This window comes from Gavialis gangeticus, unplaced genomic scaffold (assembly GCF_001723915.1).
Source record: "Gavialis gangeticus isolate Ggan-Ray unplaced genomic scaffold, GavGan_comp1, whole genome shotgun sequence".
Lineage (NCBI taxonomy): Eukaryota > Metazoa > Chordata > Crocodylia > Gavialidae > Gavialis > Gavialis gangeticus.
Genome location: NW_017729022.1, coordinates 119,159,232 through 119,181,247, shown reverse-complemented (window position 1 = coordinate 119,181,247; position 22,016 = coordinate 119,159,232). Strand labels below are relative to the sequence as shown.

At 45.4% G+C, this 22,016-nt stretch overlaps 1 protein-coding gene across 1 annotated transcript in view; it reads left to right on the top strand.

The window, feature by feature from the left end:
* The window catches only part of LOC109296604 (ovostatin-like), a 56,037-nt gene that overhangs the window by 16,384 nt on the left and 17,637 nt on the right, over nt 1–22,016 (top strand). Inside the window, exons 7-18 of the mRNA XM_019516074.1 lie at nt 2,746–2,830; nt 3,634–3,751; nt 5,224–5,344; nt 5,595–5,704; nt 6,527–6,685; nt 7,912–8,130; nt 8,724–8,781; nt 15,252–15,397; nt 15,824–15,973; nt 16,523–16,693; nt 18,878–18,980; nt 20,759–20,864. Coding sequence (XP_019371619.1) covers nt 2,746–2,830; nt 3,634–3,751; nt 5,224–5,344; nt 5,595–5,704; nt 6,527–6,685; nt 7,912–8,130; nt 8,724–8,781; nt 15,252–15,397; nt 15,824–15,973; nt 16,523–16,693; nt 18,878–18,980; nt 20,759–20,864 — 1,546 coding nt within the window. The remainder of the gene's footprint in view (nt 1–2,745; nt 2,831–3,633; nt 3,752–5,223; nt 5,345–5,594; nt 5,705–6,526; nt 6,686–7,911; nt 8,131–8,723; nt 8,782–15,251; nt 15,398–15,823; nt 15,974–16,522; nt 16,694–18,877; nt 18,981–20,758; nt 20,865–22,016) is intronic.

Genomic DNA, 22,016 nt, shown 5'->3' with positions numbered 1-22,016 from the left:
GCATGACTCACCGGTTCCTGCAGCAGCCTTGGGGCTTCAGGGGGCTCATGAAGAGCCCCCCAGGCAGCAGGAGGCAGCAGGGATCACCCCCTGCTGGCAGGAACCAGTGAGTCCCAGGTTTTTCTTGGTTTTTTTTTCCTTAAAGGGCCACAGCTGGGTGAGGGGGAGGGCTGGGGGAGTAAGGGGTTTGGGGGGGGCTTGTGCAGAGCCCCCCATGCAGTGTGGGATGGGGGGGAGTGGGGATTTCCCCCCCATGCCCAGCAGCACCCAGTGAGTCAGGGCTTTTTTTTTTCAAAGTGCTGGGACCTGGGGCAGGCAGGGCAGCCATTGCCGGGCTGGGAGAGGACCAAATCACCAAATCAAATTAGTGTCCCCTAAATCAGCCAAAACCAAATCCGAAGCGAATACTAGCCACTTCACACAGGCCTAGTTTGCAGTGCCCCAGACTGAGTCTGTGAGGGGGGCTGCCAAAAGTAGACAAGTAGCTAGCAGGCAGTAAAATGGCCAGAAGGAAAGTTAGCTTGGTTAGTGGAACATCAAGACTGTTAAAAAGGAGAGATGATCATTAATGCTTAAGAGCAGTAAGCCACTAAGTCAACTGATCCCCTCAGCTGCCTGAATAGACATGCCACTGCTGCTGCCTGGTGGAGTAGGACTCAAAGGATTGTTTGGATAAGGATGGTGTTAAGCTGGAGAAGAGATAATAAATAGTCAAGGAGCTTTTGATGAGTCTGAATTAATTCAAGTCAGCTAGGCCTAATGAACTGCATCCCAGGGTATTGAAGGGACTGTCAGAGATTTCAGAGCCTTTGGCAATCATATTTATGAAGTTGTGGGAGATGGGGGAGGTACCAGAGGATTAGAAAAAGGTCAACATAGGGCATATCTACATGTTGCCCTATAGTGATGTTGTTACTGTACCATGCTTTAGTACTTCCTTTCGGAAATTCTAAAACATGGTGCAGTAACCAGCTGTACTGCACCGTACATGTCGCTCATGGTTATTTTTAGCAGCTACTTAGCTATAGTGGCGCACTGTAATGGGAGAACGTGCCACTGCAGTGAAGTAGCTGCTAGTCGCGGGTGGACACCTGTGGGTGCTACACTGCCATAGCATCTTGCCACAGTAACATAGCATCACTTGTAGATGTGTCCATAATGTCCCTCTTTAAAACAAACAGGAAGGAGGACATGGGGAACTATAGACTGGGTAGCCTCCCCTCAATACCAAAGAAGTTACTACAGTATATCATGAGGAACTCTATTTGCAAGCAACTAGTGGAGGAAAGGCTGGTCACAAGCAGCCAGCATGGATTAACTGTGAATAAATCATGCCAAACAAATTTGATCTTGTTCTTTGACAAGGTAACTACTTGGGTTGATGAAGGGAGTGCTATGGATTCAGTGTATCTGGACTTTAGCAAGGTATTTAGTAAATTTCCATATGGCCTTCTCATAAACATATTGGAGAAATGCAGGCTAGACAAAACTACTATAAGGTAGGTAGACAACTGGCTTAATAGCTACAAGCACAAGTTAATTATAAAATGATCCATATCAGAAGGGCAGGATATTTTGAGTGGAGTCCCACAGGAGTCTGTCCTGGGCCCAGTGCTATTCAGCATGGAGATCAGGAAATACTTTTTCACTGTTAGAGCAGTGAAACAGTGGAATAGACTGACTAGAAGTTGGATAAGAATTTGTTAGGGATGATCTAGGAATAGCTATGCTTATGCTGGGCTATGGGTTTTTGCTGGGCTTCTTGGCTTTTCTGTTGTCACATGGAGCCAAGAAAGATTTTCTTCCATCCTGTTGCTACATGTGTCAGGGTCTTTATTTAGTTTTTTTGTGCCTTCCTCAGAAGCACTGGTGTTGGCTACAGCCAAGGTTGGGGATTTTGACTGCAGCCAAAGTTGAGGCGTGCTCCTGCTGGGACTAAAACCCAGAGGTTTCTGGCAGAGGGTCTTGCCCTTCCCCTCAATGTTGGGCCAAGTACCACAACTGGGAAGGAATTTTACCCCTTGGTCAGATTGACACAGACTGTAGTGGATTTCACATTCCTCCGTCATGAGGATCATGACCCTCTTCCTTGGATCTTTTGTGTATATTTTACCAAACCTTGCAGCAGTGAGACATTGTCTACTGCTGTCCCTGTGACTTACCTTTAGGAAATGAAGGTGTTATGCCTTGTGTTTGTGTGACAGGGGTGACTGTGTAGTTTTTGTAATAGATGAGATACGGATTTGTATGGGATGGTTTGGATAGGGATAATTCTTCCTCAGGCAGGGGTTGGTCTTGATGACCTCCAAAGGTCCCTCCCAGGCTACTGTTCTGTGAAGCTATGATTACTGGGTGCTTCTATTTCAGGCATAAACTCAGTTTCCCAGATTAAGACTTGCAGCCTGATTTTGGAGGGCTGATTTTTGGGGGAAAGATGCATCTGGTATGCTAGTAAATACAGTATGTTTCTAACTCATGGCAAGAATGAAAGAAGGTGGTGACAGGGACTATCCTATTAAGTCTCTCTCAGTCAATTACCTTCTATTTCTATCCGGGTAGGGTGGTTTCATGCAGTATAATTTTGGGCTTTATCCTGTTTTTACTATCCCATGCCCTCTACAGCATTCCTCTTCCTTCTTAGCACTTACACCTGTCGTAACTGTTGGTACAGTTAGGGACTCACTGCCACTTTTCACTTCACATCTATGGTATCTCTGTGTGACATTATTCTCTTTTAATTTTCAGTGCTGCCAAAGTTTGAAGTGTCAACCAAAACCCCAGGAAGGGTCTCTCTTTTAGATCAAGAATTCAAAGTGAATGTTTGCGCTTCGTAAGTATCCACATGATGGGGGCAGTGTATATTCATGTAGGCTGCAAGGCTGGGTTCAAGGAGCATGGAGCTGGGGAACAGAAGCTCTTGAATCTTAATCCTGGCTCTGCCAATATCTCACTGTGTGGTCTTGGCAAGGCACTTTACCACTATGATTCACTTTCACTTCAGGCTACATGATGCTGGGAATACCCACTTGCACACTGCATCCCACTGCTGGGGTCATGTATATTAATGTTTATTTCAATGGTTGAAGATAATAAATTGATATATGTCTACTCACTACTGGATTTTTTTAATCAGGATAAAGACATGGATAAAAGGAACTGAAAGAAAAGTCAGGAGAAGTTCCTAGATTAGTAGATAAGAGTGCCTTACATTGAGGTAACATTGCCTTACATTTGCCTCTGCCAAAGGGGAAGTGCCCTGCAGTCCTGAACAATGTTGCTTAATGGGACATAACTTGTTCTGTGCATGGCAATGATGGACTCCCTTGTGGAAAAAAAGAAGGACCAGGAAAAGGTCTCCAAACCTTGGGTTCAGTAAGACTCCAGTTTGGGTCTTAGAGCATGTCCATACTGCAGGCTGAACTGCTGTGTAGGGACATCTGAGCTAGTTTTAAATTAGCTAGTTTATGTCCTGGAAGTAGCCAGTGCTCCGCATAAGCTCATTTGCCCATGTTCTCAGCTACAGTCTGTTGTATAAACAGACTCTTAGTTTTCTGGGTATATATTTGTTTCTTGTATTGAATCCAAAAATAGTGACCACACAATCTGTTTCTTCATTGTTTTCTCCTCTACTAGGTACACTTATGGACAGCCTGTGCAAGGAAACGTCCAGCTCAGTGTCTGTAACACGCATTACTATCGTAGTGAATGTGACCAAGAACCCAAGAAAATATGTGAAAGAGTCAATGAACAAGTATGATGTTGGCCTCTACCTCTTCCTCTCTTCCTTTCCAACAAGTTTTGCATTTAATGCATCACATGGCTTTATTGGTTGACTTTTCATTTCTTGGGGAGTGCTGTGAGGTCCACCTAGAACAGATCTTGTTTCTGCCCAACATGTCATGGGCAGAGCTAGAGTCGAGGGAGGGAGTTCTCTTTATTGCTAGGAACTAAATAATTTGTTGGGGAATGTCATCGTAATAGCCTCAGCGCCTCAGAATTCTCATGTGTTTCAGAGCCAAAGACACAGAAGCCATGGGGAAACTGGGATCCAGGCCTCCACATTACACCTTAAGGATCAGCTCTGTTTAGATGGAGTGGCAGAATAAAGAATGAATTTAATCTATCATGTATGGCCCCTGCAGGGAAGTAGGTTACATACCGGGAGAGTAGTGACTGCGTATGCAAACCTAAAAACTATTCATCACTCCCAGCCTCAAGTATTAGAGCCTCTTTCACTGAGTGGGGCACATCTGGCAGGACATCAGTTTTCTCCCTACTGTTCTCATGGGATGGCTAATTTCTGCTAGGCAAAAAAAGGCATGAACCTGGTTTAAGTGCCTCATGAGAAGTGCAGCATCACTCCTCTGCAAAAGCAGTGGGAATAAATCTACTGCCAAGGAGCTGAAAGGAGCTGAGAAGCTGAAGGGGGAGAGGTGTAAGCATGTCACCGGATTCAGTGCCAAGCATGTTACCCTGTTGGCTGCAAAGATATAATCCCACTCTGAATGAGTAGGGCAAGGAATAGTCACCTTTTCTTAGTAAACATATGCTTAGTGTTCTTGCGCACGTAACAAGGGCAGTTTACAAAGAACATAAAAACCAGTTCTTGTGCCTTTCCTTGCAACTTTCTGATGTAAAAAGAAGTCCTGCAAGGGCTGGGTATTTATTTTTAGTCTTAGTTTAATTCTTAATCGTATGATTGCTCCAAAAAAATTAGTATTAGAAATCTAGATTTTATCTTGACCTAGAAGCTTTAGTGGAGAAAGGGAGAATGTATGCACTTATGAAATTAAAATAGTGGGGAGAATAAATGGAAGGAAAAAGTGTTCTCAGTCAGATTCCAAAAGGTCTGTAGACAAGATTTTTATCTGATATGAGCTGGCTACTACTACTAAAGTCAAGGCAGGGTACTCATATGCTTTGAAGCTGAGTTTGTCATTAAATGTTCTGGCTGGCCAGTGCTAGAGTTCTCAGAAAGTGGCAGGACTGAGTTGGGGAAGGTGGCACTGAAATGGCAGTGGCGGAAGGTATGGTAAAGTATAGAGCAAGAGGAAAACAATATGACAACAACAGAGCAGTAGGTAGGTAGGTACGACAGCTGGAAGCATGAAGCTAAGATTTTCAGAGCCTTTCATATGAAGACAAGAAGTAGGTGTCTGACCTTGAAACAACTGGGTTTTTTTCTCCCCTTCATAATCGCTGGCTTTGTCCCTTCTTTTTCAGCTGGGGAAGGATGGCTGCCTCACCAAAGCCATTCCCACTTCAAAATTCCAGTTATTTCGGTATCGTCCAAGGATGTATGTCAGCCTTAGGGTGGATGCAGTGGTCACAGAGAATGGAACAGGTAACACCAAAGGGGGATGGTTGGGGAGGCCAAGTCAGAGGGGTTGCCCTGTGGACAAATACTCTGTAAGAGGAGTCTGTGACTTCCTGCCGTTAGGCAGAGCTCAGCATTAAGAATCATTTCAAACATACAGTTATTCCCTCCAGATTTCTGTACCCATGGCCAGGTCACTCAGTAGGGCTTTTTAAAAGCCTCACATTTCCCCATCTCTGATTCTTTTGTTTTTTCTTTGCCACTGGGCCTCTCACAGGTGTGCAGATTAGCAGCTCTGACTCAGTTTTCATCTACGAAGGGCGCAAAAGCATATGGTTTCAGAACATGGATCAATACTACAAAAGGGGACTCCCTTACTTTGGACAGGTAGGATGGCAGAGACACAACCTTCTCCGGTCATGGAAAAGGGTCTCAGTTCTGCTCTGCTTATGGCCATCTCTACTCCCAGTAGCAGATTCCCACGATAACAGTTCATGGCAATAGCCTCTACACCAAAAGTCTCCCCACCATGTTAGCTGCTTTCAGAAAACATGAGAAAAACTGGTTGGGAGGTCAGTGGGCCAGTCTTCAGTCATAATTACATGATGTCTATGGGTCAAAGAAGCAATGGATGATATGGGATGAGGGGGAAGGGTCATCATTAAGAAAAAGGATCAAAAGAGGGCCTCTAATTGCTTCAAGTTTTATGAGCCAGCATCCAGTAAAAAGCAGTGCCTTTCAAGGCCATTCCACCCCATTGGCTCAGAGAATAAGAGTCTGAGGTCAGGATGTGAATCGTGGTCTCCCAATTGGCAGCCTATAATCCACCCTTTATATCCTGGAATCAACTGCCATTGAAGAGTCAGGAAGGGATTTCCATGATGAAGACTAAGGATAATCTTTAATACTTGAAACTTTAGGTAGTCTTTCTTCCCCTTTCCCTGTCAGGAGTACTTTCCCTGTGTTTCTTTGTCCTGTGGGTGAACCTCCAAAGGAATTCCTCCTCACCCTACAAAGTAGTCTGAAGGGTACACATGTGTCTTAAACACACTTCATTCTACGGCAGTCCTGCCTGCTGCTATTCCCTTTCACATACCCCACAAGATGTCTTTAGAGCTCCTCAGCCTTTGAAGCCAACTAAACTCATGAAGGGAAAGCAAGCAGGCTCCATTTGCCATCTAAGTTTCCTGGCTCTTCTATTCTGTTCAGATCAATCTGAAAGATGAGGAAGGCAACCCCATTGCAAATGAGATCATCCACCTAGAGCTCAGTGGAATGTACCTGGCTAACTACACCACAGACAAGAATGGCGCTGCTCTGTTTTACCTCAACACCTCCAACCTCTTTGATCCCAGATTGGAGCTGAGGGTAAGTAACAGAAAGTCACAGCAGTAACAGGGACAGTTCCTTGGAACTGGGCTACACAACTAAAATGGTATCAAGGGCCACTTGCAAAATGTTTGCAAGCAGGAAACGGGACAGCAGATGCAGGCAGAGGAGCAGATTAATGACTCACCATGCAGGGAGTTTGCAGGACTCAGGTTTTGCTTTCCAAATATTTTTTTCCATTTAATAAAGATGCTTAACAAAGAATTAGGGTGAATGCCTGGGATTACCCTGTTGGGAACAGGCCCTGTGTTGTGCACCTTAGAGAGAAATGCCTCTGTGGGAGGGGTGCGAAGCACATTGGTGTTCTCATGGACAGCATCATGCTATGTGGCTTTCAGGGTAGAGGAGGCAGCTTGTGGTCGAGTGACTCACACTGTGACTTGGTGCAGCAATCTGAATGTTAATAAGCAATATCCCCTCCCTGCCTGCAGCTCTTTCTGTTTTGTCTTCTTCCTGCTCACTCTTCAGTTAGGTCTTAGCCTCTTCAGCATGTCTGCAGCTTCCTCTGCTTTTGAGGTTTTCCCAGAGCTTAGCCCTCGTTCAGATAGCACCAGAGAAACTGTAAAAACTGCTAAGTATACCCATGCAGGCAACGGGGGTGACTCCTGAAACCCCAAGGCAGGTCTGACCTGGAAAGAACTATTGAGGTGCACAAGTGCTTGAAGAGGGACAGGCTGTTCCACCAAGATGATGGGGGAAAAAGGGGCAGGGCTGAGGCACTTCCTTCCTGCTTCTCTTCAGAACAGATGTCTTCCCTGCTGACATACCCGACTCCCACAATCTTCCCAGAGCAGAACCTCCCTGGTGGCTCCTTTGTTCTGTCTCACCCACACTGGATGCCCAAACCATGGGGAAAGCAGAGTCAGCTGATCCAGTCTGGCTGGAATCCATGTAGCTCTAGCTCTACAGCATCCCCTAACACCCAGTGCCACTTTAGCCAGATCTGCAAGGCTCTGAGCTCACCTCTCTAACCTGCATAGACCTATGGAGTTATTAAGTGTTGGAGCAGAAAGCAACCCAGCTGAGTTTGCTGTGCAAGAACAGCCCAGATGTGCTCATACCCTAAAATGCAGCTACACTTCTTGACACAGAACATTTTAGAAACAGGCATAATTAACATGTCTGATACTTTCACATTCTCTTCATTACATCATCTAATTGTTGCCTTTCCTCCCCCCTACCATCTTTCCCATGTTTCTTTTCAGGCAAAATATGTGGACTGTTCAGACTTTGGCTGGACAAACTTTGAGGACACTCATGCTGTATTCTACATCCGACGTTTCTACTCCCGCACTAACAGCTTTGTTAAGATTGAGCCAGAGAGAGAGCAGCTGAGCTGTGGCCAACAGAAGGCAATCATGGTGCACTATATCCTGAACAAAGATGGGTATGGGGATGCCACCAGTATGAACTTCTACTATGTGGTACGTATCAAGGCCCTACTATGTTTGCCAGAAAACCTCTTTGCTTCTGACCACTATTGAGTAATCAGAAGCATGTAATCTAAATAGGTTTTTGGGTAAAGATCAGAGCCAAGCCATAATCTTACCAAAGGGCCCCATCAGAGAGCAGCCCAGTAACACTTCTAGCTAAGTAAATACAAATTCCCTGAAATCAAACAGGGCTCTTCAGGGAGAGGAGAGCACAGAAGTACCGCCAGCTGGACTCTGTCTAAATCCACAGTTACACAGCTCAAAAGGAGATGCCAGAACTGGAATAAGGCAGGAGTAATGGGCACTGGTTGAGCAGTGTGGGGAACCCAGGATTGGAATAGCAGGGGGGCTGCAAGGCAGAACTAAGGGACACTAGCAGAGCTGTGTATGAGGAAGAGGAAAAAGTAGCTTAAGTCCTGTCCACAACCCTGACTATTTCTTCTGAAGTTACTTGTCCCTCATTTTCATGAACATAATATTCACCCTAGCCATTAAAAACCTGTGCTACAGATTGTACATAAGAGAACCATCAATCTTGACTGGGTTTTCGCTGATTCTGTCTCATGGTGTCCTTTTATGAACAGGTGTTGGCAAAAGGCACAATTGTCCTCAGTGGCACAAAGGAAGTCAACATGGAACATGGTAAGTGCTGGGATCTTGTTACCATGGGGAAAGAGAGGTGTGAATTGTAAAGTTTAGAGCTTGCTACCATTATTTCTAAAGTATTGTAAATGAAGCAGGATTAAAATTGTAAATGAGTACAACAGCTAAATCAGATATGCTTCCTGAACCCATCTTCCACATAAGCTGCAATCAGTGTCCCTTGTTCAGAAAAGTACCTGTGTTGCCTCCTGCAGTTCATACCCTGGCTTTCAAAGTCAGACTGAACCCACTATTTCTAAGGGCCTTGTCTCACAAGGCACTGAGTATGTCTGTTGTTAGTTCTGTGCAGTATTAAAGTTAGAATGTGCTTTGAACAGGCACATGGTAACGTTTACTACAAACTTGTCCCTACCCGGCCACTGCCCTGACCAGTCCCTCTGCAAGGAAGTAAGCACTATAATAAATAAGTGAAGTGCCCTCTGTTGCAGATGATTAGTGTGGCCCCACCCTTCATGGGGTGGAGCCAGACCACTTTGTCCTGTGCCTCGTCTGCATATCAGTTTTTGGAGCATCCCAGGACTTGTGACAAAAACCCCAGTTCCAATCATGAGTGAGGGCTAATTAGCAGAGATCCTCTGTGGGGGATATCTGAAGTACACGCATTTTGAGTAGTGTTATGCTGTGGTCATCCCTGGCTTGAAATGCTGTTGACTCTAGTGGGCCCAGGCCAGAGAACTATGTGGTAAATTGTGAGCCTTTGGTTTTAAAATTTATTTCTCACTTCCATGTGCTCAGGGAGAGCAGGGTCTGACAGTAAGGACAGTAGGAAGGGCTTTCAGGGGAAAAAGTTGAGGGAAGCAGAGATCACAGAAGCTATATGACCCCCTCCCTCAGATTTCTTTTCCCTGCTGTAGCAGTGGGAGGGGGACAAATTCAAGGCAAACCTCCAATAAATAGATTCTATACCTGGACAATTCATAGATTCATAGATGCTAGGGTCAGAAGGGACCTCAACAGATAATCGAGTCCGACCTCCTGCCTAGGCAGGAAAGAGTGCTGGGGTCAGATGACCCCAGCCAGATGCCTGTCCAGCCTGCTTTTAAAGACCCCCAAGGCAGGGGAGAGCACCACCTCCCTTGGAAGCCCATTCCAAATTTTGGCCACCCTCACCATGAAGAAGTTTTCCCTGATATCTAGCCTAAATCTGCTCTCTGTCAGTTTGTGACCATTGTTCCTTGTTACCCTGAGAGGTACACTGGTGAACAGAGCATCCCCGGTTCCTTGCTGCGTTCCCCTAATGAATTTGTAGGTGGCCACAAATTGTAACAACTTTATACATTTTCCATAGGTAGAATTACAATTCCATACATAAATTGTCATACAATCAGGGTCCTCTTCTATTCAAGTAAATACAGTATTCAGCTAGCCCAACATTTCCCCTTGCCTCATAACCACTGGGGCACACCACTATTGCTGGTGCTGCTGTTGCTCCACAAGCACTGGGGATGCTGCTCCACTGCTGCTGTTGTTGCTCCCCAGCACTGCTAGGGCTGCTTGCTGCACCATTGCAGTCACTCCACCAGAAGGTGTTGCTCTGCCCCTGCACACAACTGCTGGGGGACACTGTTCTACCGGTGCTGTCACTCCACACCACCGCTAAAGGGCACTTGTCCCCTTCAGTTGCTGATGCAACCCAGCTCTTCTAGTCCTTAAACAGGCTCAAGAATTTTGGCTCTTCTAGAATTTAGTACAGACATGTCAAAAGATACAGACTGCAGGCCAGATCCAGCTGACAGAGCCACATCCCTATATAGGGTTAGTCTGGGACCCTATCCAGCATGTGTGTGTGAAGGGATGCTCCATGGGTCCCCCACACAATAGAACCTGTGTTCATCCTGGGCAGTCTAGGACTGTGCCACTTGAAGCACCCAACCCATCAAGTCCAGGACCTGTGTTGCATGTGGTGTCCACCCCAGACCAGCTGCAGCAGTCTGGGATTGCAGTTCTGCAATCCCAGACAAGCTGGAGCAAGCATCACAGGTGCTGGATCTCATATGTAGAATGCTTGGCAGGGTCCATGGGTCCAATCTGGCCCATGGGGCCAGCCCTGTACCTTTTCAACTTTTTAGAAAAAGAACAAGGAGGCTTGTGGACAGTGGAAACAAGAGGTAGTCACCAAGGAGGAATACACAAGTATATCCCATATTTGTAGGGACAGGATAAGGAAGGCAAGGGCACCGACTGAGTTCAGGTTTGTGACCCAAATCAAGAACAATAAAAAGTCCTTCTTTAGGTATATAGGGAGCAGGAGGAAGACCAAGGGAAATGTGGGACCCTTGCACAGTGGGATGGGACAGTTGATAACAGATAGTCAGGAGAAAGATGAACTCTTTAATAAATACTTTGCGTCGGTGTTCCTGCATACAATTGGTGGTCGCCCGCCTGGTCGGACACTGGACGGATGCAGGGGGGACAAATGCCAACCAATGGTCAGTGCCAAACTGGTGAGGGAGCACTTAGAGCGGATGAATGTCTTCAAGTCGGCAAGACCAGATGGACTACACCCAAGAGTGCTGAAGAAATTGGCTGGCGTCATTGCGGAACTGCTGGCGAAGGTATTTGAAGACTTGTGGTGCTCGGGAGAGGTCCCAGAAGACTGGAAAAGGGCCAATGTGGTGCCAATCTTTAAGAAGGGGAGGAGGGAGGATCTGGGAAACTATAGGCTGGTCAGTTTGACCTCAATACTGGGTAAATTTTGGGAAAAAAATTATCAAGTTAATTTGTGAGAGACTGGCAGAAGGCATGATGCTGAAGGATAGCCAACATGGTTGTATTGTGGACACATTGTGTCTGACTAACCTCATCTCCCTCTATGATCAAGTAATGAACTGCTTAGATGTGGGAGACGCAATTGATGTCATATACTTGGATTTTAAAAAGGCCTTTGATACGGTTTGCCATGACTCTCTTATAAAAAACTGGGAGAGTGTAGGCTGGCAGAGTCCATGGTCAGGTGGGTTGGGAAATGGCTAAGGGGCTGAACCCAGAAAGTGTTAGTGGATGGGTCTGTATCATCTTGGTGGGAGGTGGCAAGTGATGTCCCACAGGGTTCAGTTCTTGACCCCGTGCTGTTCAACATCTTTATCAAAGATTTAGATGAAGATATGGAGAGTACACTGGCCAAGTTTGTGGATGATACTAAGTTATGGGGAAAAGCAGTCACACTAGGGGATAAGATGTGGATCCAAGCAGACCTGGACAAGTTGGCAAGGTGCACGGAGCGGAACTAGATGCAGTTCAATAAGGATAAATATATAGTGCTTCATCTGGGGAGAAGTAATCAGCAACATGAATATAGGTTAGGAGGAGATGTTCTGGCCAGCACGATGGCTGAAAGGGACCTTGGGGTTATGGTTGATTGCAGGATGAACATGACCTGCCAGTGGGACACTGTAGCCAACAAAGCTAATAGCATACTGGGATGCATTAACCAATGTGTCATGAGCAAGGCCAAGGAAGTGATACTTCCTGTCTACTTGGTGCTGGTGAGACCCCAGCTGGAGTACTGTGTACAGTTCTGGGTGCCACACTTCAGAAAAGACATGGACAATCTTGAAGGGGTCCAGAGAAGGGCTACAAGAATGATTAAGAGCCTGGAAGACAAACCTTATGAAGAAAGACTAAGGGATCTGGACTGTTCAGCCTGGGGAAGAGAAGACTGAGGGGATACTTGGAGGCCATCTATAAGTATGTAAGGGGTGAATATCAGGAGCTGGGAGAAAAACTGTTCACTAGGGTGCCCCAGGGGAGGACAAGGAGCAATGGCCATAAACTGTTAGAGGCTGCTTTCAGGTTGGATGTAAGGAAGAACTTCTTTATGGTAAGTGGGACCAGAATCTGAACTAGACTTCCCAAGGAGGTGGTGCAGTCCCCAACCTTAGAAGTCTTCAAAAGGAGACTGGACAGACACCTTGATGAGATAATTTGATCTCAGAAGTATTCCTGCCCAGAGCAGGAGGGTTGGACTCGGTGATCTTTCAAAGTCCCTTCCAGCCTTATTTTCTATGATTCATCCGGCCTGTGAACTGTTCACATGCCAGTCATCTGGCCCATGGGACCAGATGAGTTTTACACACTGGTTTTAGCAGATACAGACCTCAAGCTGACCCACTACTAAAAACTGCACTTATCGATACTTCAAGGATTTCAGCTCTTTAGAAACAAGTGGGTGACAAGTCCTACGCTGAACCCAGGATAGGGAGTTGCATTCCACAAATACTTTTTCCTGTGGGGCTTGATGGCAGACAACACCATGCCAGAGGCTGCTTCCTTCACAGATTCCACTAGGGCTTCATTGTCACCTCTGATGTGAGGGTCTCTCCAAGTCATAGTGATTGCTGAACCCTCAGCAACCTTTCCCAGTTTTCTCTCACAATATTAGTACCCTTATGAATGTCACCATTTTGAAAGGGAAGGTCAGTGCACACAAACCTGACTCACTTGGCTCCTTATAGCCAAACAATTAAAATACAGTTAAAATAAGTGAACACAGGAAAACAGACATAAATTGTTCCCATTCCTTCGGCCATACATACCAATGTGGATATGCAGATAAGGGACACAGTTCTCAACTATCAGACTGTGTATCTCAATAGGGTTATTCACATGGATGGGGAGCATCTACACATTCAATTAATTTGAAGCAATAAATTGCAGCATAGTTTGCACTAGAGTTTACTGCTCCCAGATGCACCATTTGAACATGTGCCCAGGACTGCAGTATGCTGAGGCAGGTCAGAGCAGCCCCAACTGGCAGAGAACTGCGGGGAGGGGGGCAGCGTGTCAGCCTGCCAGCCTGCAGCTGCTCTGACCTGGCTCAGTGTGCTGCAGAGGAGTTAGCTGGGGCGTGAGGGTGCTCCAGTGCAGGTCTAGCTGGCAGGCAGCCCCCACACTGAAGCACTCTCATGCCCCAGCCAGTTGCATCAGTGCCTACATGTGTGTTGCTGCTCACAAAAAAACTCTGAAGCAGGGTAGTATTTGTAGACACTAAAATTTACTAGGGAGCTAATTGGGCAGCTCCATAGTAAATATCTCATGTAGACATGCCCAGCTTGTGAGAAAGACCACAGAGGTACATTAACTGGGTTACGGTCTGTCATATGCTATTGTTTCTGCTCATTGATTAGGTGACCAAACCTTTGTACATCTAGAGAATGACAAACATCACTTTGGGTGAAGTTACATGTTACACTTAGATCATGGTAAGGTCTCTTAATATGTGGCTGTTCACACGTTAAAGTTCCTTAGCTTGTGCTAAGTGCCTACTGAGTGTTTCAAAATTACACTACTTTAGGTGAGGGTTAACTCTGGGCTGTGCAACCTAGCTCAGTGGTGACACATAGGGGGTGTACACATAGGCAGTGCCCCACCCCCCCAGGGCAACTAGATTGGCCACAGGAGGACCCTCCCACCCAGTCAGTGAGACTGGTCACTGGGGCAGGGGGGAGGGGCATGTGTCCCCCCGAATAAAGCGGCAGCAGTCGCTCATGACCTAGCTTGTGTTATAGTAACTTCAGTCTGCTTCTGAGAGATAAAATGAGAGATTTTCAGTCCTCCAGCACCCCAGGGTGCACCGTTCCCAGCCCTCCTCCCCCACCTATAGCAGGGATAGAGCCCAGTGTCCTGGTTTCTAGCTATATCCTCTAATGATAACTCTGAGCTGTGCAGGCCAGAAATAATATTATCCCTTAACATGCAACGGCTCACGGCATGCGCTAACTTTAACACATTTAATGTGCCACAGATTTAGATGGTTTAAGTGTAATGCATAATTTCACCCTTTCTGACGTGTTTTTAGGCTAAGCATCACTTTGGGACTTGTTGTCCTTTTCCCAGTTGTTTGACAATGACTCCAGATATTCAGGAATGACAAATGCACAGCAAACTGATGTCTGTGCTTATACTGGTGAATAATATTCTTATTCTGGAAGCAATTCTCTTTCTAGCCTGTCTTCAGTTAAAAATACTGGCAGGAGACTTATGCATGTTTCACTCCTTGTGTGTATCTTTTGTCCTCTGTCTTTCTCCAGGTGCGGGTGAATTGCAATAATCTAGCTACTCTCACAGCTAAAGCAACTCTCAATTAGATTAGGAGATAGAGGCCTGTGTTATTTGGTGCTGAGGGCTCTAGAATTGATCTTTGCAGACAGCATCAGGTGCTTTGCTGTGCTGCTTGCACACAGATTCTCCTGTGCAGAACTGAAGCATGCAGAATTCCTCATCAATTGCAGCACACATCCCACCACTCTCAGCCAGGTGCCATGTGCTCAGCATCTTAGTGTTGGCGTGGTATTGAGGGCAGTGAGAGACAGGTCTCCCAATATCCAGTCATTTCCGTTTAAAGCAACTTTTAGCTTGCAGTAAAAAATCTAACCCTTCCACCAAAACCCCAATTCCTCCAATTTGCTCTCCTTCTTTCTTCTACTATTACCTCCATATTCTTTCCACAGATTTTCATGGCATATTCACTATCCAGCTGCCTATCAGTGAGAAGTTGGCCCCCAATGCCAGGTTGATGGTCTACACTGTGCACCCTCATAGGGAGGTGGTGGCTGATAGCACTTACCTGAATATAGAACTGTGCTTCAAGAACAAGGTGAGAACTTCATTTTCTCTTCAAGACCTGGCCATATTGCCACAAGCTAGGGGAACCAGGCAGGTGTCACTCCATTTACATCAGCCCTGGACTTAGGCTAGTCTGATAGGAGAGACAGAAAAGGAAGTGCTCACCTGGAGGACTAACAAAGTGAATGGCAGTATAGACAAGAATAGAAAGGAAATAGAAGAAGTTTATAGGAAGAAAATAGATGGAAACAGCAGTGAAAGGAGGAGAGGGAGATGGATGAGGGTAGAAATGGTCATGTCAGTCCCAGAACAGGGCCTCCAGAAGACTATTTGATGGTGAGGACTTTGATTCACAGGGATGGTGAAAGATGAGAACCTATTCGTCTTCCCACAATGTTGTCATTTATGCACCAAAATGCTTTTCCTCAGTAGCTACTATTTCTCTACTTAATTCCAGGTCCAGCTGCAGTTCTCTGAGAAACAGGGGCTTCCAGGCTCTGATGTCAGCCTCCACCTTGAAGCTGCTGCCAACTCATACTGTGCCCTGCGGGCTATAGACCAGAGTGTCTTGCTTCTGAATCCTGGGAGAGAGCTCTCTCCAGAGACTGTAAGTCTTGCCTCCAAGACTTACAGTCCCTTTACTCAGTCCCTGTACAGTCCCTTTACTCCCTTACACTCCCTTTACTCAGATATATCCAGTCTACCATGTCATTAGCTTAACATGGCAGGGATGTGCCAACAGGCAGTTCTGAGTTCTCCTTCATGACCCTGCTTCCTAAGATCTTCTGTCCTGTAGGCCCAGCAGGCAATATGGTGGGATGTAACTGAGTCCATCTGCAATGTCTGCTTGTGTTACTACTTATTGCACTGTTACTATCGTAGCACTTCCTGGTTACCAGGTCACATCTCACATGGGAATAACAAAAAATCAGGCCCTGAAAATGTTTAAATCTCCCATAGATTTATGGAACCAAAGGGATGTGTGAAGATTCAGTTCTATTGGTGCAGCTGCTAGAAAAGCACTAGTAGGACTAGTACTTAGACTTTGAAATTCACCTCTCTTCTTACCCACCTGCTGTTGGGTATGATTTCTCCAGACTGCATGCCAATCTGAGACCTTTCCTTATGTTTCTCTATTTTCATCCCTGTCCACCAGATCTACTCTGAGTTAGATACACAAAACTTGTATGGCTATTACTACCAAGGACTCGACCTGGAAGATGGCAACAGTGAGCCTTGCATCCCCTATAAAAACGCCTTTTTCAATGGCTTGTATTATGTGCCTGTGAATGTTAGCCATGATGGTGATGTCTACATGGTTTTCAGGGTACGTGTTCTGAATACCTCCCTTACCCTGTTACTGTCTTATTACCTTTGTGCAAGGAGCGGCATAGGAGGTAAAAACTGAAGGGAGACTTAGGCCTCTGATCTTTTAATGTTGTTCAATAAATGGTTCATACTACTATGGGAGAAGGTGAGTTTGCTGGAGGCATTGAGGGTCTCTGATAACTCCCGTTCTCCTCTGGCAGTGATGCTTTTTTATGCCAGCCTGCTAATTATTATTAGCTGTAGTTATTCAATCACACCTATGATATAGTAGTTATTTGCCAAATCAGACACCATCCCTGCTCCCAGAAGCTTGCAGACAAAAAAACAAAAAACAGACAGAGAATGGGGGGAGGGTTACAACATGCAGGCAGAGTGGGTCAGAGAGAAAGCTACAGGATGAACTGTTGGTTCCATTTCTCTTGTGTGAACCTAAGCTATTTCTGGTGGGCTGGGACTTGATGATACCTTGTTAATTCCCTGTTTATATCCTGATGCCTTCAGGTCTTGAGGAAGGAAACGAGTGATGAGAGAATAATGTGGGATGGAATCCTCACCCCATGATGTCAAAGGGGGTTTTGTCATTGACTTCAATGGGGGCAAGATTTCACTCCTAGTATAGTAGCCCAGTAAAGGAAAGAGCATGGAGGAAGTTACAGAATCTTGCTCCCAGTGTATAGGCAATGATTCCCAGCCAGGGTGCCAAGATTTTATTAATGGTGCCATGCCACCCAGCCCCAGCATGAGGAGATAAATATTCTCCTTCCCTATTTGGCATTCCGTGCCTGCAGTGCCTGTGGATGTTTCTCTGGGGATTGCCACTGCTTTTCCATGTCTTTCATACTTCCAAGCGGCCCCGGTGCCAGCCCCCTCCATGTTCTCAGCAGCACCCTCTGCTGCAAGTGGGCAAGTGGGTAGACCAACAGACAGACCTGCGATTTGCAACCCAACTCGTACCTTCCACTTGTCTCACACTCCTGGGGCCAGTGGTAAGGGCCATGAGGGCGGTTGCTGGCATGTAAGACCCTGCAGGTGCAATCTCAGTGGCAGGGACTGCTCTTGCTCTCTGAGGTATGGACAAGGGGTGGGAAAGGTGCAGACAGTGGAAAGAGCAGGGCACAGTGGAGTGAGGTCCTGCCCCTGCTGCCCTTGAGTGGCACCAGCCAGATCAATTATTCTTTTTTAGCCTTGAGGCCTCCTCGCCCATATCTCTTCTGAATTTAGATCTTGCTCAGTGATTTTCAACTGGGATACCATAAATTCAGACAAGTTATGAAGAGGGTCCTTGAGGCTTTAAGGGTTGAGAACCACTGTATTAAGGTTCCATTTACACCTGGCTTACAAGGAGTCAATAAAAAAATAGAAGATGAGCCTGTCACAGCTGTCAGTAGTAAGTGCTACTGGTTGCCATAAACACTTACATAAAGGATAAAATAACAGGAATGTGGAACGGGTTCAGAATGATTTATTAGCTAAAGATGACCTGCATTGGTCAAACTTTTAATTCAACAAGTAATATTTAGCCAACTGTTATTATCCACAGTGTTATCTAAACTGATGTATGCTGCACCTCATGGTAATACTGGGGTGCCCCATTAGAGAACCAAGGAGGAGTCTAGGACCACACCAAACTGGTAATGATCTGTAAGGTCCCTTCCAGCCCCTAACAACTATGAAACTATGAAGTTAAACACTTAATTCGCTGTGTGCAGGATCTTTGTACTCTCAGCATTGGGTTGCCTCAGCTACTCAAACTGGATCCTGCTAGTATAACCATTGTGAACAAGGGACTTTGTTTTAGCCTCTGCAGTCCATCACAAGGGTCAGAGTCAATGCTGCATGCTAATCTTAGGTCACTTCCCTCCACTTCTATTGGCCTCATGTTGCCATGACTCCTTTACCCAGCAGTGATGGGCAGACCTGAGTACTACCACTGCTGCTGTTGAATGACCAGCAGGTGTCATTGATAAGTGGCCTAGTGATAAATGAGCCACAGTGACACTGAGCCTTGCATGTAACTATGCTAAAAGCACAGAAAAAGGAGAGTAAGGCAGGGAAAAAAAAGAAAGCTGCTTGTCTTTCCTTGCCATTTATTAATAAATAAGATGTAGGATAGGTGATGTGCTTTGATGGTTAATTAGTAAATTCAGCAAACAACACAATTAATATATTATTTTATTTTAAGGATCTGGGTCTCAAGATTTTTACAAACTCTACGATAAGGAAGCCAGTTGTGTGCAAAACAGAAAAAGCATGCCCTGAAGAAGATGAACGTGATAAGTATCCAGGTACTGCGTAAAAAATAAAGAAGTAGGCTAGATGGCCTGGGATAAGGCATTAGGGGTTTTCCTCTTCCACTTGCAGTTGACCACTTCCAATTAGCCTGCTCCTCAGAATTGTTCCTGGGTAAAATAAATTTGCCAGTCAGCATCTCTGATTTCACTGTGACAGATCCCTACACTATGGCTTGCTTTACATTGTCCGTGGCAGATAATCCCTGCAGAAACAGAGAATGACCTCCCTGCTAGTTGGGTGTAGGAAGAAAATGGGAAAGGGAGGGAAGGCTATGGCTTTGCCTCTTTCAGAGGAAGAAAACGATTTTATTCTTCAGGGTTGATCATTCTAGAGACTTTTACCAGCTCAACAGTGACTGAAAAATCTAAACATGGCAAATCAGTTCAAAAATATAATGGGGCCACTAATAGCCCTAAGATACTATAATACTTAGCATTTAATATCTATAGATCTCAAAGCCTTTTGCAAAGAAAACAGGTATTATAATTATCCTTCTCCCTATGCCATGGAGATGAAAAATTATCATTATCCTCACATAACACATGGGACAGCTGAAGCACACACCAAGTAAATGAATTGTTCAGTGCTGGTGCTCCCACCCCTTTGCTCTACCTTATGGGTTGGCAGAAAATGGCATGGGCAAAATATTTCTCATGGAGCCACTGGATCCAGGCCAGAGAGCTGGAGGGTTTTGCCTTTGCTTGCACCCACACCTGCCCCAGGCCTGGGCAATGAGGAGCTGTGCTGGGGTGGGGCAGCTTCCATCTGTGTCTACATCACTGTCACTTTTCCCCACCCCCTCCACCTCCACCTCTGCCACAGGATCAGCTCTCAGCCAGTGGGGAGCTGTGCCCTAGCTGCAACAGGGAGGTAAGGGGGTTGGAGGAAATCAAGGAAAAGCAGCAGCAGCACAGACACAGTTTGCAGCTACATGGCTTTGGCACAGCTCTCCACTACTTGGAAGCTGCACTCATGCAGCAGCCAGGAAGCATGAAGCTCAGAGAAGCAGCAATGGCACAGATGCAGTTCCCAGCTGCTTGGCTCTAGTGTGGAAACGGGGAAAGCCCCAGCTGCTGACATGCAACTAAAGGCACCTGATACCCATCCCATGGCTTGTAAAAAGTTGCCAGCTACTGATTTAACTGGCTGAGGTACAGTAGTTCTCCTATAGAATGAATAGTTAGAGATAACTCTCCATTATAGCCCCAACTCTAAATTGGGAACAGCGCCTTGAATAGGTTGTTTGGGATCTTTGTAAGGAAACCATTCCTGAGACTCATCTCATCAGCCTTATTCCACTTTTTGCTGTAAGAAGAGGGCCTGGGATAGATCACTGGAACCATGAGCACTGTAATTATTATAGCTAATCAGAGGCTCTGGCTAACTGCCCTGTGAACTTTCCAAGGGTAAAATAATGGTGGAAAACAGAAAGTATAAGAAAGTAGGGGGAAAACTCGTAGTCCATACTATTTTCTAACTAAAAAATGGTACAAAGGAGGTACAATCAAAAATTGTGAGAGAGTCATTTTCCCCCACAGCTTTTTGCTTTTTACAATATTTCTGCAGGGGGGGAATTAAAAAAAAAAAAAAAAGAAAGAAATTTCTTGATGCAGAAATATTCAAATGGGATTTTTTTCTGCAAAAATTACTGCAAGGATTACTTACTCTGTTTCAGCTGACAGAGTATATAGTCACAGCATAACAGATCACTTTTGAGTACCCTGCCCAACATTACACTTTTCCTATGTTCATTTCTCTTCTTCCTCCCTAGAAGACGCAAGGGTTTTTAGTAATGCTTACGGTGGTTCAGAGATGATGATAAACACCATTCGGACATTTTTCCCTGAGACCTGGATTTGGAAGCTAGTTCCCACTGAGTGAGTACTCTTACCATTCTTTCCTTTTCTTCTCTACAATCTGAGGTCTTCATTATTGTCTGCCCAGGACTAAAGTGAAGGTTACAAGAAAAGCTGTAGAACATGTAGCACTTTCATGCACCTCCTGTCTTTTTACCCTTGTATTCCTCCTCACTGCTCAAATGCAGGTAAGATCCCATGCTTTAACCAACTCCAGGCCCTAATAGGTGGCATTTTATATCTATTAAAGTGTTGCGTGGCCCCTGTTTTAAAGAACAGTGTGAGCCCCTTCCTGCTTAAATACAGGATGCAAAATACAAAAACAAAGAACATAGCAAAAGTTTCTGATTAGAAAACCAAAAAAAAAAGAAGAAAGAAAAAAAGCCAAAAGCCTCCTTTTTAATTGTTAATGGCCAGAAAATAAATAGCATCTACACCATAAAAGCAGAGAGCCCTTAAAGAGATTCCAATCTTAGCTCTGAAGCTGCATCATTTTGGCATGTTAACATGAATGGATGGTATTTGAATAGCAGGTTTGTTATTTTTTTAAATTTCTTCTACAAAACAACAGTCTTAAGAGCTCCTTTTAAACAAACTCAGGATGTCTTCTAATTAAAAAAAAAAAATCCCAGGCACCAACATCCTTGCAACATTCTTTCACACTGGGAACCAGGATGAAACTATGCAAGTAAATGCAACTTAGTCTTTACTTCCAGCTCAGTAACATTTTCTTAATAGGGAGGGCTAGCCCAGGGAAACCAAGGCCTTGTACAGACATTCGGTTTCTCCTGGAGAGTCTCTGTTCCAGACCACTCTCCTTTTGCAATCCCCACATTGTGCTATAGGGAAACATGTGTTGTCCATGGGCATTCTGGGTTAACTAATCAGGATTGCTGTGTGCATTTCTGCAATCTGTCACCTGGCAGACCAGCAAAGCTTTCAGAGCGTGCTGGAATGTGTGCAAACCTCCCCAGCCCAGCGTTTCTCAACCTGTGGGTGACGACCCAAAAGTGGGTCACGAGAATCTGTGGAAGGGTTGTGAACAAACTTTTAAAATGGATTCTCCTTTTAAATGAGAAAAATGTGGGAAACCATAGGCCTTCCTTTGCAGGATGGTAGAGTTCCAGCCTGCAAGGGGTGGCTTGGGATCCCCCCACCCCACCCCACCCCACC